This window comes from Sinocyclocheilus rhinocerous, unplaced genomic scaffold (assembly GCF_001515625.1).
Source record: "Sinocyclocheilus rhinocerous isolate Xijiao unplaced genomic scaffold, SAMN03320098_v1.1 scaffold432, whole genome shotgun sequence".
Taxonomy (NCBI): Eukaryota; Metazoa; Chordata; class Actinopteri; order Cypriniformes; family Cyprinidae; genus Sinocyclocheilus; species Sinocyclocheilus rhinocerous.
The window spans coordinates 1,332,806-1,347,568 of NW_015627225.1; the positions used below are offsets into that span (position 1 = coordinate 1,332,806).

Below are 14,763 nucleotides of genomic sequence, written 5' to 3' on the forward strand. Positions count from 1 at the left end.
AAAGCCCAACTTTACAGCAGAAAAAAACATGTTTACAGCCTGGTTCAAAAAATGATTTTGGTCTATATAGCTAATTTTGCCCTTCATGACAACTGTGAGGGGGGGTGAATTTTTTTATAACTCATCCGTTTAAATTATATTAAGCCTTAAAGTTCTGCATAATTAAGGGCGTGGCCACTTGAGTGACAGGTGGATTGCCGCTGCTGTCACCACCGTCGAGCTAGGTGGGCATGGTTTCAGCAACCAGCTCCCGCCTCTTTGCCCATTTTCAATTATCCGGGAGGGACGTGTGGTGACGCGCTGCCAAGATGGCGACGGCCGGCTCCGCCCACTTTGAGCTTCAAAAACACTCTTTAGAAACCTACGGGTGACATCACGGACACTACGTCCATGTTTTTTTTTTTTTTTTACAGTTTATGGTTCAGAGCAAACGCAGTCGAACACGAGGCTGCTGAGCAGCGTTTGGATGAATATGTAAATATATGCTGCGCGCTTTCCTCTCAATAACAAAATAAGCACATCATAAACTGACAGCGGTGAGAAAGCAGCAGTTTAAAACGCATCTGATTACAGCGATGTTTGCACGAGCTCTGCAGTTCAGTACTCCAGTAAAGTCCAGTCACGTCACGTTTATTTATATAGTACTTTATGCAACAGATAGCCTTAAATCAAGCAGCTTTACAGCATTAAACATGAAAAACCAGCGTCAGTGTTGCTTTCAGTTAGAATTACAACTTGATTTTCTGTTAAAAAGCAGCTCTCCAGTGTGGAGCTAGCTAATGGATACAATCATTTCATTAGTGTGGAAAAAAACTTCATTAAAGTTATAGTTTGGTTTGCAGAGATCAAAGCTTGATCTACCTCAGGACTGTTTTGATTATCATTACCCTATAAGGTATTTTAAGAGAGATTATGTTGTGAATAAAATAGTTTACCCAAAAATAAAACGTCTTATCACTTAAACTTTATTTTGTTTCTTATCCATATGACTTACAAAAAGAGATTTTAGGCAGAATGATGTGTCATTCAGCTACTTTTTCATATAGCTAATTAAATGGTGAATAAGAGAGTTTCTCTGCCATCTCATTTTGTGTGCCAAATATATTTGTATAAATTAATTGTATAATTGTAATTACATAATATGACTTTCAAAAGCTGAAGTGATTACTTTAATTTACTTGTTAGAATATGTATAACTCAATATTTTAACTAATTGCAAAAGCTGAATAATCAATAAATGTCTACTGATTAATCAGCGAAACAATCGATGATTAGTCGATTAATCGTTCTAATAATCGTTAGATTAATCGATTATCAAAATAATCGTTTGTTGCAGCCCTACTTCAGAAATCATTCTAATAGGTTGATTTGGTTAAAAACACTATTACATCTAATCTTCAAAATTAAAATGTCAAAATGAATATCCATTTTCCAGCATAATGCTGTGATGTCTAAATTCACTTTCAAAACAGACTTTGAAAACTTTGAAAAACAACAAATTTTAGATTTAATGTTCCATTTTAAATCAAAACCTTACAGAATTTTAATATCGGACATCTGAGTTATAAGCCATATCTTGAAAATAATTATCAGCTTAGCAGATCTGAATTTTAATATCCGTGCATTCCATATCAATGATGTAAGTGTACAGTAATACATGCAGAACTCAACAACTAAAGTTACCACCGAACAGCTGTCTGGCGCTGAGGACAGACATTTAGCTGCCTGGATACTTCACATTATACCACATTACACTCACTGTAACGCAATACGGGAATCTAGCTCTTGGAACAGAGCTCCCTGTCAGGCCTCAGGATGATCACCTAACAGCCACTGCTGTTAATAAACACCCCTCAGAGATATCGAACACTAGAACAGAATTTTGGGAAGAATTTTATCAGGTTAGTTTGATACAGGCATTCAATTGGTGAACAGACACACACACATGCCTGACAACTGCTGAAACATTCAACAACACACATGCAAACCAAAGCAATAAACAAGAGATCCTTGCACCTGCCAAGGACACACACATAGTCTGTCAACACAAGTGCTAAGTGAGAACTTTTAATTTTGGGAGGGGGGTGTGTTGATGCTTTGGCTTAACACCGTCTCGTCTGCATCTCTGACAGTTCATGGCCATTAACATCAGCACTGACTGACAGCTATGCAATTTTCATAAACATAAAGAATGACAAGTGTAGTTAGTGGATGGTGTGTCCCCACCCCCGTGTCAAATGACAAGATGACAGATAAATGTACTTTACTAACCTGATTAGTCTTGATCCAAATGTGCACATTAAGCCATAATCATTGTATTCTTCCTAGTGTCTAAGAATCTGACCTTGTGCTAGCAATAGCATGCATTGAAATATACAGTAAATAACTTTTAATAATAATAGATATGCATTAAGAAGGGTTATGATACTTCTGAATGCTTTACTATAATCTCTGGTTATTTCCAGGGCTGGTTACTAAAAGACAAGACCATAGCGGAAGTCATTATGTCAGAGATCAAAGTCTTTCTAGACCTCCCCCGCAGTACTTTTTCCCTTGATGCACTGTGTATTTAATCACATGCACCAGATATACACAGGTGAGAGTCACATGTGCTCGCTGGAACTGATTATGAGCCTTTAGCATTCTACAAATGACACGCATCTAGAAAATGAAAGCAAAATGTACAAGATTGTCTTTGAAGAAATGAGGATGCTCTAACACCTATGGATCCACCATACATTTTACCATAAATATAAGATCCAGACAGTTGAATGAAATGCACCATTCAGTTAACATGAATGCACACACGGTTGTGATGTAGGACATAACTCCGTGCATTTTTTAATTACGTAAGATTCTCTGAATACACATATTTGATATGGTCCAATGAATATATGTGAAAATCTATTAAGTCACACTATCCTAAAGGGTGTGTTGCATAAAGTATGTTATCTTTGTTCTGTCTGCTGCTTGGATGGACACTGGTGGAAAGAGCAGTTGTAGTCTGGGGGGCAAAGGTCATCTCTGTTCTCAAAATAGCAGTCCACTTCAACATTAGCATGAACAACATCTGAACTGAGCTGAGCTGAGTGAATGCGGAAAACCATACAAACTGAGCTAGGTTGTTCAGTCACATAATTATGGACCATTAAGGACATTTCACATTTATGTACATAAAACAATTTCAATCACGCCATGAATACATAGAAATAAGCATAACAACTGGCAGATATGACCCTTTAGATCTTACATTCTGAAAATAAAACATGGAATTTGAACATATTTTTCAGCAACTCAGATCTATCTGTATACAGTTTTGTGTGAGAGCTGGGAACAAAAACTGGTTCTTATTCAGAACCAGGTATATTTTTTGTTGTAGTATAATGAATTGTACTGATAGTGTGGTTTGTATAATAACTTGGCCAATTAGGCTTTTGAACCAGCTCTTTTAGCAAATCAAAAACATGATAAATATACTCTGATTCCTGAACAAACACCATAAGTGGAACAAATAACTCATAAAGTTCCTATTAGTAACTTTTTAGTCACAATTGAATCACGACTCACGGAGTGATTAGTGGCATTATGAATGAATGAATGAACGCCACAATTTTTGTTTATTCAACGTTTAATTAACACTTTCATAATATGGTCTGCTAAATTTGGTAACATACTATACTGCTGAGAGCAGTAAATGCAATACGAACAGCATTTTTTCACCAAAATAGTTCTTCCTCAAAAATGAATCGTTAATGGAACCGTTAAAGAATACGAATCTGAATCAGAATCGATTCGCTTACGGGAATAACATCCCTGTACGTGGACACAAAGATATTATATTGGCGTTATATGACTCACCTGTTCGATAAAAATCAGCCGCGTCTATCCATGGTGTCGATGTCAATGTCAAAGCTCAAGAGTTCACGGTCAACATTAAACTCTTATTTAAAACGGCTCACGCCTTGAGAACTAAGCTGACTCATTCTATAAACTACATCATATATTACACACCGAAACAGCCAAGTTATTCTGCTAGAAAGCAACTATGTTGCTAAAATAATCCAGAGAAACTAGAAAGAGCTTCCTCTTAACTAGCGCGAATTTCCTAGACCATCGACTAAAACGGCTTACTAACAACACAAAGAAATTAACGCGTTGGTAAACAGTGTGAAAGCAAATACTCCTATATTCATATTTTAGGATCGATATCCTGCATTATAAATATCCTTTCGCGAGTTTTAAAGCGCTAAAGCTCAGGAAAAGCAGTGATGCTGTACAGAAGTTAGACTCCATCAAGATGTTTGCGATGTTTGTCACTTATTCCAGCATCCTCTTCATCTGCACCTTGCTCACAGCGATTCACTTGAGCTTCCACATAAACGCCTACGATATCAACGAGCTAAAACAGGTAGTTTGTTTATTCATAACGCTAACGCAAGCTGGTGGCTCCTCTGCCTTGAGCTGATGGATTGGAAAAGCGTGCGCTCAGCGTTTGGCCCGCGCCGACACACAACCTCTCAACCCCAGCGAGCGCGAGCAGCTACTGTACTCTCACGCGCGCTGCAAGTGTGACTCTGACGTCAGACGTGATTCACAGTGCACGAGCTGCGTGATGGCTCTGTAGCCGGGAGCGCGCGCGACGAGTTAATGACCATGTTGACATGTGATATGGGCACATTTTTCTGAATATTATACACATTCTGCAGCTTATATTTATTATCCGAACTATTTTATACACGTATTTACAAATACTTGCAGATATTTCTTGGCTACTCTATAATTAGTGGAGTAAAATGTTTTTTTAACATTCAAACATAGACCTACCATAATGTAAATGCTGTGTGTGTATATATACACAAATCTAATACATAAATCATAGTAGATAAGCAGATAGTACATAAAATTCCCAGGGCCTGAGACAACACGTTGATGGGTGGATCCCCAGTCCCCTGGGCCCAATACTAAGCTATAGAGGGCCTGGGACAATGTTCACATTACTTCAACTCACTCAGAGCAGTGTTATTTTAGCATCACTGAGATATGCTACTATTGTTTTGTTATATTTTAAATTAATTTTTATTGTTGTATTTCCCATTTTAGACGTTTTTGTCATTTTAATTAGTTTTTTAAAATATGTATATATGATTTTTATTATTATGTATTTCAGTTTTAGTGCAAGTTATAGTAAATTTAATGTTGCTTTGGCAAAATACATTTTAATAAGTTTAATAAGTTAATAAGTTCATATGGCTACTTTATTATATTTTAGTTAACAGTTATTTTATATTTGGTAATGTATGCTGGACTTCGACCATCATTTTGTCCACATAGACTTTATTACCCCTTTATTACAAATGACTGCAAACTCACATTCAGATCTTCCTCCATCCAATCAACAACTGATGGATAGAACCAAGTTCTTAACTCGGATAACCTCAGTTTCACTCGGATGCACATAACTATTTGAAAGAAAAGATCTGTCGGTACTTCTGTTACATCACCCTTTTAATACTTTATACCTTCTGTCTGCTGCTTCATGTTGTCTGCCATACTAGTTGTACATTGTATGGTTGTGGTGTCTGGTGATTTGTGAATGCCACTAAGGATCAGCATGTTTAAGAATTCCATTGTACTTGTGCATATTGCAACAGTGTACTCTGCTCTCCACTACTACACACACAGTTCAGTACATGTTTTTCTTCCTCCTTGATAGACTGGGGGAAAAAACTCTCAGCTCCAGCTATTAAAATTTCATCTGCTCAGAAAGCTTAGAGATTTCAGCATTTCAAACAGCCTAAGATTGTGAAAGTATAAAAGAGAGATGCTGCCAACATTTTTAGCAATAGAAATGTAGCACTATTTGTCCTGCCAAAAATCCCATGGGTTCACTAATATGCATACAAGGCTATGTACTTATATATAATGGTGGAATTTAAATGGTTAGTTCACCCAGAAATGAAAATTCTGTCATTAATTACTCCAAACCCGTAAGACGTTAATTCATCTTCGGAACACAAATTAAAATATTTTTGATGAAATACAAGAGCTTTCTGACCCTCCATAGACAGCAACGCAACTACCACGTTCAAGGCCCAGAAAGGTAGTAAGGACATCGTTAAAATAGTCCATGTGACATCAGTGGTTCAACCTTAATTAAATAAAGCAACGAGAATACTTTTTGCGTGCATACATGTGGTGCTGTTGATGCTTTGTTTACAAGCAGAGGAATGCACACGCATGCGTCGTGGTACTCTCTTGAACATGCGTCGAAGTCTGAAACGGAAGAGAAGAAGTTGTTATTTTTGTTTCATTTGTGCACAAAAAGTATTCTCGTATCTTTATCAAATTAAGGTTGAACCACTGATGTCAAATGGACTATTTTAATGACTGAAATTTACATTGTTTCAAAATTTGGCAACATCAACACTGACATAACTAAACTGAATTAACATTGAACTGACTCGAGCTGAATAATGACTATTATCTTCTGCTTCTGTAGAGCTTTTTTACAACTGACACTGAAGTTGTTTCATAATTGATAAACTTTGGAACATCAACACTGTTATTTTACTGTTTATCGCAGTGAAGCTGCTTTAAATCAATCGGAATCTGAAATTCATATTGTATAAAGTGCTATATAAATAAATGTGACTCGACTTGACATCTCAATGCTAACACTTTATCCAGTGAACACCAGATGGCGCCGTCAAACAACTGTTTCAAAATGCTCGAGCTCTAACTCTGTGCTTCTAAATTCCACTATTGAGGGCCCCATCACTCCACATTTGTGTGTGTGCGTGTGTGCGTGCGTGCGCGCGCGTGTGTGTGTGTGTGTACATAATGTGAGTGTTTGTCTCCTGTTTATGCTAAATTAATAACATATGAACCAACATGTGGGAGATCTCCCACCAATGTGACAAAAACAAAAGCAAAAGTGATGAACAGGAATGGCAAACAAACTGTCCTGACGAAGTGATTCATGTTGAGGTCAAAGGGCACAGAGGTCAGATACTTAAGGCTGCAGGACACCAAAGAGGACATTATTTATGTATTTGCCTGTGACTACAATCAAAAGTCTTTAAAATAGACACATCAGCACCTGCAAAAGCTTTACCAAAAGAAAAACAACATGAACATACCAATACAAATGAAGTTTTCTGTCACTCTTCAGATTGCTTGAGTGTGAATATTTGTGGATTATTATGACATTACATACACAACAGTTTGAAAAAAAAGTTTTGTTTTGGAATGTCAAAGCTTTTTTAATGTTTATGTGCGTGTGTGTGAGAAAGAGAAAACGATAAAGAGAGAGTGAGAGAGCTCTGGTTCTCATTGAGTTTGGCATTACTTTACAGACAAAAAGATTTACAGGCCAAAAAAACAGATGGAAGAATGCAGAACAAAGTAGGAGGAGAGAAAAGAGAGAGAGTTCAGGTTTGCACAGTATCTTTAGATGTTTTTCACAGTCCATGTGTAAGTGGAGGTGAGTGTGTGTGTGTGTGTGTGTGTGTGTGTGTGTGCATTCATGCTGTTAATGGATTGCTAATTAAGGACTTATCAGGTGAAGCCAGAAAAAGCAGGAGAGGAAATGGAGGAGTGGAGTGCCAGGTAAGAGGAGACGGTAGAAATAGATTATCAAATGAAGAGAGAGGATGGGGGAAACAAGACAAACCTGAAGGAGGGGCAGAGGGAAAGGAAAGGTATGTGGCTGCCTGGGAATACGGAGATAGAAAGAGTAGAAGAAGAAGGCAAAGAGATTAAATAGGCACGGAAAGAGAGATCATAAGAGAGGAGAGACTCTGGTAAGAATTTCTACACCAATTAAAAGAAATAGCAAAGGAATGAAAGGGTGATTCTGTCAGTACGACTGCTCCGTTAGTGTAACTCTATCTGCTCTGAGCCGTAACATACAGTAATGACTTCCCAGTGATGGGGCCACTCCATTCTACACACACACTTCTAATGAGCACTCCGGGGCTTATACACAATACTGAGACTACTGTGAGTTATAAAGAGAAGAGCAATCAGACAGAATCAGCTTTGATCAAGATTTGTGCTTTGAGGATTATTTTCTTGACTTTTATAAGCATGATCTCTTATGCTCTCTATTATGATTTTTTTTTTTACATATCAGGTTGATATGATAGGGCAGGTCTTTACGTGGATGAAATTTTTTCTTTATGTCTTGTGTGTGGTGTTCATTATTCTGTGCTTTCTTGATTAAATGAAGAACGTCTCTCAGGATATCCTCAAGAAGATTCTCAAATCTTTGGGAGAAAATGATTAAATTTTAAGCACAATCCTCATTCCCTTATACTCATTCTGAAAAGTTTTCGTTTGGAGAAACAAACTTTTTATACATCTGAGTGCATTTTGGTCAGAACGGCTGGATTTTAACTTTAAAAGTCACCTGTTGAACTCATGTTGCAGATCCACAAACGTCCTTCCGTGAGAAATGCACCTGCTATGTCATCTGTTGTTTTTGACAGCTACCCTTCACTTTGGTGTCGCCAAGGTAAGTGGTTTATAGTTGCTTTGGTGAGAACATGTTGCTAATGTGCTCTGATTTTAAATATGAAAAAAAAATTAGATTAAGAAAAGCAACTGACAATGCTTTTTTGAAATGCAATTTTAAAAAATAAATTTAAATTAGCCGCTTTATTAATGTATTATTTTATTGTTGTATTAACAGCATTTTATAACATGAATTAAATGCGCAAATATGTCTATTAGTTAATTTAGAAAATAATTGAATAATTTATTTTATTGTGATATTTAACTACATTTTAGAACATGGATCTAACAAGCAGTTGTAAGTCAAATTAAAAAGTGATTTATTTATTCAAATGTTTATGTTAGAATTGTTAATTTTACCCAGTCCATGAAAATATATGAAAAATATTCCATCTTGTGTGGAACAAGCAAAAAGGTATTGATTAAAAAAAAAAAAAAGTTTAAATCTGAAAAATACGTTTATATGAAGTTTAGCATAGAATACTATCAGTACCAAAAAAGTTAAAAGAGAGGTAGAGTTTACAAGTGAGTGAAAGTGTGAATCTAAGTCTGTAAAAACTTTCACACTTACTGTGCTGTAATGGTTAACAGACTGCTGTAAATGTGCATGCTTCTTCATTCCTCTCTACATGTGTCTCTCCCTCTTTTTAAAGCATATTTCTGCACACATGCTCTCGCAATATGACTCTCATCCATCAACCCCTAAGCATGCTCAGTAATTCTCTCATATATTTGAAGATCTCAAAGATCAAGAAAAGGACTTAGGAAAATTGAAAAATAAATTGCAGTTCATTGCTGTTTACTATAAAAGTCGTGAATCTAACAGACAGCATATAAAAATAAGAGGCTTTTATATTTTGTTTTGGTTGCCAGGATGGGCCAGACCTACCTGCTTGTAGACTGTGTCTGTAGATGTTTATGATTCATTAATAGTCCAGTGATCAGTAGATTAAGTAGTTCACTGTTACAAAAAACTCTATTTCAAAGTCAATGCTGTTTTTTAACTTTCTAGTTATCAAAGAATACAAAAAAGTATTAAAACATTAAGCAGTACAACTATTCAACATTGATAATAAAAAATGATTCTGAAACTATTAGATTATTAGACTATTAGAAAAATTAGATATTAAAATACAATAGAAAACAGATCATATAAATGGTTATAATATTTCACAATATTACTGTTTTTACTGTATTTTTTATCAAATACATGCAGCCCTACTAAGCATAAGACCCTTCTTTTTACCCACTCCAAACTTTTTAACAGTAGTGAATGCACTCAAAAATACATTTTTACATACAAATTCCATGTGAATGACATTATTTGTGTGTGTAAGGGTGGAAGAGCCCAGCGTAAACAGAGGCAGGCTGAAGAGAAGTTAAGGCCATATTTGGGCAGAGTGGATCCAGGTGAGACAGTTATTTAATGCCAGTCTTGTTTTGTACATTATTTATTCAGTATAAAATGTTGCTTCCTCTTTTTACTATTAAACTCACTCTCTTTCTTTCTCCTCTTCAGAATCCCTTTGTCAGTTGTTGAAATGTCACAGTCCTATTGGTTCCTGGTGCCAAGTAGTGAAGGAGGGGGGAGTTCTCGCCCCTAAATGTGTGTGTCCAAAGACCTGCCCATGGTAAGACACACACCAACAATTTAATAACAATTTTCCAAGACACCTGAGCTGAGTTCATTGCCAAGCTACTTACAGTGAGCCAACGGCATGAACAGTGCAGCTCAGAACTCAGTGTCATGATTAAGAACAGAATAATGACGTAAGACACTCCTTACGGCGCACAGACTCCTTGGAATCAAACCAGCAACCCAGACATTTAACTGCTGGTATATTTGCTCTGTGCACTTACTGTAGTCTTTAACGCAGATAAAGGCCACATGCAGGGGAAAAAAAAGAAAAGATGTACTTGAGGGCAGTATTAACACATTTAAAAAATGCTGATGCAGTTTTAAAAATATGACATTTTATTAAAACATCTCAGACAGTCTCTGACAATACCTTATGTAGTTAAACATCTTAAAAAACAATTAAACAGCTTTAAACTTGATTCAATAAAACTAGCTTTACTTCTTTCTACATCAAGTGGTGATCCAAGGCAGTACCAAAGTTATTTATCATGATCATTTTTATTAAAGTAATACAAAATCTATAAATAAATACATTGAAATGAATTAGTATTACTGTACTTTCAACATTTTTTATTTTTCTAAATATCTCTAAATGTCTGTTTTGCCAGTTTACTGCTCAAAACACTGTGATAGGTACAAAGTAGGCCTATTTTTTATCCTCACTGCAAGTGAGATTAATGCAGTCTGTATTTTCTTTTATCTTGTGTAATTGCATTCATGTTTTTTGATGTCTCCCAACCTGTCCATGTTGGCATCTGTCTAATTTGGCAGCTTCTACTAAGTGACAGACGAGTTTATGCCAAAACAGTATAGTTTGATATGACGCACAGCCTGTGAGGTCAGCAAGAAAAGATATGAAAAGCATTTCCTCGTTTCTTTTACAAAATTATCTATTTTTGCACAAATATATGGTTTGATGAATTGTATTATTTGTGTTTAGTATTGTTACCTGCTGTCCTTGACTCTGAACAGACCCAGTCGAGAAGCAGTTTGTGTGTGTGTGTGTGTATGTATGTGTTGTTTTGTACAGGCAGGGGGCACCAGTGTGCAGCGTTTTGGGGAAGACGTACAGCAACGAGTGTCTTCTTCACAAGGAGGCCTGCCTTAAAAAACGACGCATTGGCAAGGCACATAGTGGAGCCTGTATTGGTACACACACGCACAAAAACTTTAAGCATAATTACACTTAAATGCACATTCAACCACTGTGTTCAGTAATGTTGTCTAAAAACACTCTGTCTCTTATGGTCTCTCTGTCAGTGAGCAAGGCTGGGTGCTCTGAGGAAGAGTTCGGTCAGTTCCCGTACCGTCTGCTGGACTGGTTCCTACTCCTCAGCAGAATGGGAGAGAGATACACACCAGCCGCTCCCTCACAAAGCTGCCTCACACACACACAGCGAACGCAGCTTGCAGAGGTTAACAAAGAAACACATTGGACTCACTCAAATCACTTACACATATGCCACCCTTAGATCATTCACACTTTGCATGCATTTTTGCTTTTCAAAACACACACTACTCAAATACTTTACAACATATTGCTGTTGCGGTTTATATGTGTGATATTTTTGTCAAGAGTCAAAATAAACTCTTGGTTCATGTACATCCTAACCGTCCGCTTCCTGGCAGGTCTCGAGATTAAACTTCAAACAAGTATATTACCTTCAGGGTATTTTGATTGAAAAAAAACTCCTATAAATACACATTATTAATCACCTGCACATTTATCTTTAAATTATTAAATGGGAACCCTGATAAAAACATAACTACTTTGTATAGAGTTCTAACTGAAAGATCCTATAAAGATTTCAATCTATTTAGTAGAAAGAAAGGTGCTAATCATGTTAAACTTAAAGGGGTCATAGGATGCTACATGCACTTTTACAATTAGTTTGAACTGAAATGTGTGTTGGCAGTGTGTGTACACAACCACCCTATAATGATAAAAAATCCACCCAGTGTTTTTTTTTTTATCTGGTTAAATGTTTTCCCCTTTCTCAAATCGAGCCGATCTCAGATGCCTGTCTGTGTGACGTCACACAGACAGGCCCCTCCCACGATAGTTTGATTGGCAGTAGCGTTTCAGCACAGACTGGACTGGCGTCTACCTTAGCTCCGCTCTGAGTGAGCTGTCATCAGTCCGCCATTGTTTCACCGCTGGAGCAGATGTAGACAAGAATGACTCCTAAGCGATTGAGGTGTTCTGTTGTTGGGTGTAATAATGAACATAGCAGTTGTAATTTACTCCTGACGTCTGAGCCGCTGAACTGGCAGTGGATTACATTGTTTCTGAAGGGAATGCGCCCCGATCTACATATATGATATATGCGTCTATGTTCGCGCGAATCATTCATGATCCAGCCTCATCTACAGAAGAAGTGAGTATAATGTTTTGTAATGAATTTTTGCAAATCGCCTTTCCTAATAATGTGCTAATTAGCAAGTTTCACGATGAATGCGGCTAAAGTAAACAGTCTCTCTGAGAGCAGCTTGGAAGAGAGGGGCGGGGTCAGCAGAGCTCATTAACATTTAAAGGAAAATGCTACAAAAACGGCTTGATCTGAAAAGAGCTGTTTTTGACAGGGTAAAAAAATGTGTTTTTTATACTACCATTGAGAAATTTTAACCAAACTATGTTGCAGACTTTTCATTAAGACCCTAAAGAATCATATCAACTTGTGGAAAATGGGCATCCTATGACCCCTTTAATGGCAACACATCATTTTTAAACCCTTAAGATGGGAAAAATATATATATTTTCCTCAGTATTGTGACAAACATCCAAGTGAAACTGATTATCGAACAGAAAAAAAAACGTAGGGCAGAGATTTAATTAATTCCACTGGTTGTTGATTAGATAGAGGCAGATCTGAATGTGAGCTTGCAGTCAATCGTAAGAAAGTGGCAGGGTTTATGACGATGAAATGATTGGAGAAATTTGGAGTCTGGAGAGGAGTCTGTTGTTTCACCGAAAGAACGAGTTACAGCATTTGATTCAAATTTACAAGCACAAACCATTTTTAAAAAAATGAAACACATGCATGGATGAATTGTTCACAAAAAGATCAATAAAAAAATAGATAGTGTGAATATACATTTCATGCCACCTTTAAGCGTTCCCTTAAGACACTACCCTTCTAAAATTCACTCTATGTAAATCAAATTACATAGTGTATAGTGTAAGTGCGCAGTGTATAATGGCCTCATTTGGGACGTAACTCTTTTCTGAACCAGTCAGCTCTATTTTAAGCCTGTAGGCTAAGATGTTAGCTTGCTAATCGAACGCTAATTCAATATAATACTTGTTAAAGTACTTCAAAAGACTTTAATTAATTTAAATATTAAATGAGAATAAGTCTCAAAGTAATTTTCAATTTTTTCTAATCAGAAACCCATAAAAAGTTATCTCAGCCAATGGAATGGGGATCGTCTTTTCTATTAATTTGTGAATTTGTGATAAAAGCATCCTGATCCTTTATGTTTTCTCTCTCTATTTTCTCCCTTTATTTTTCAGAGGAGGTTTGTTCTGCTGGATCGTAACATGGACGGGAAGTTAAGCAGGAGAGATCTGAGAAAGCTTCACTATAAGCGGATGCCACTTGAGCACTGCGCTCAAAGATTCTTCCAGTAACACACACACACAGAAAATGACACCAGTGCCTATAGACACACACAATCACCTCGCAACTGTGATTTTGTGATGTTTTCTTCTGTCTGACCTTCTTTGTATTTGCATAATATTACCGCAAACCCTCCCCAGCACCCTTCTGATTATAGTACACATGCCTTCAGGATGTCACCCACCCCTCTCTCTCATCCTCTTTCAATCTCTCTTCTCTCGCTCTTCCTCTCAATCTCTGTCTCTCTCATTCAAAGCTGTGAATGCTTATTGCCTTCCTACTGTTCTAATGTGAGTGGTGTCCTTTACGGCTGATAGCAGCGGAGAGAGACGTGTAGAAATCAAAAACAAGAGAGACAGAGGCAGAGAGAGTCCACTTGTAGATTTCAACAGTATGGTGTTTGTGTGTGTGCGTGTAGGTCATGTGACAAGAACAAGAATAAGAAGGTGACCCTGAGGGAGTGGACAGCCTGTCTGGTTGACCGGTCAGAATGCTGGTTTCAGGATTTCATGTGTAAGTCTATATTTGTTTCATCTGAATATGGGATTCTCATGTGTAAGCATGTTCAAACACATACACACACACACATCTTGTCCTTTTTTCCTCTCTCTACCGCAGCCGTGAAGATGGGCTCACCAAAGCTGTGTCCTGTCCCTGACAACAACCTTTAAATTTAGATGCTTTATCCAGGTGGAATCATATCTTATACCTTATCATTTACCTAGACGTTATAATAATTGATACCTGGAGAAAGCTAGCCATTTGCATTCTTGTTGGATTAAAAATAAAGTAAAATAGTGATATTGTGAAATATTCTTAGAATTTAAAATAACTATTTTCTATTTGAATATATATTTTAAAGTGTAATTTATTCCTGTGATGTCAAAGCTGAATTTTCAGCAGCCATTACTCCAGTCTTCAGTGTCACATGATCCTTTGGCAATTATTCTAATATGCTGATTTACTACTTAAGAAACGTTTCTTATTATT

General features: G+C 36.8%; 1 protein-coding gene across 2 annotated transcripts; it reads left to right on the forward strand.

The window, feature by feature from the left end:
- Positions 1 to 7,502: 7,502 nt before the first annotated feature.
- On the forward strand, positions 7,503 to 14,592 carry LOC107721884 (SPARC-like protein 1). Of its 2 annotated transcripts, none has more exons than XM_016530091.1 (9): positions 7,503 to 7,802; positions 8,431 to 8,515; positions 9,852 to 9,924; positions 10,034 to 10,145; positions 11,184 to 11,302; positions 11,414 to 11,568; positions 13,668 to 13,780; positions 14,192 to 14,286; positions 14,392 to 14,592. In XM_016530091.1, the coding sequence occupies exons 2-9, from the start codon at positions 8,456 to 8,458 to the stop codon at positions 14,442 to 14,444; spliced, it is 780 nt and encodes a 259-aa protein (XP_016385577.1). In that variant the 5' UTR covers positions 7,503 to 7,802; positions 8,431 to 8,455; the 3' UTR covers positions 14,445 to 14,592. The 2 variants fall into 2 exon arrangements, with proteins under 2 accessions (XP_016385577.1, XP_016385570.1); XM_016530084.1 differs by having other exon boundaries at positions 7,503 to 7,608.
- Positions 14,593 to 14,763: the final 171 nt, after the last annotated feature.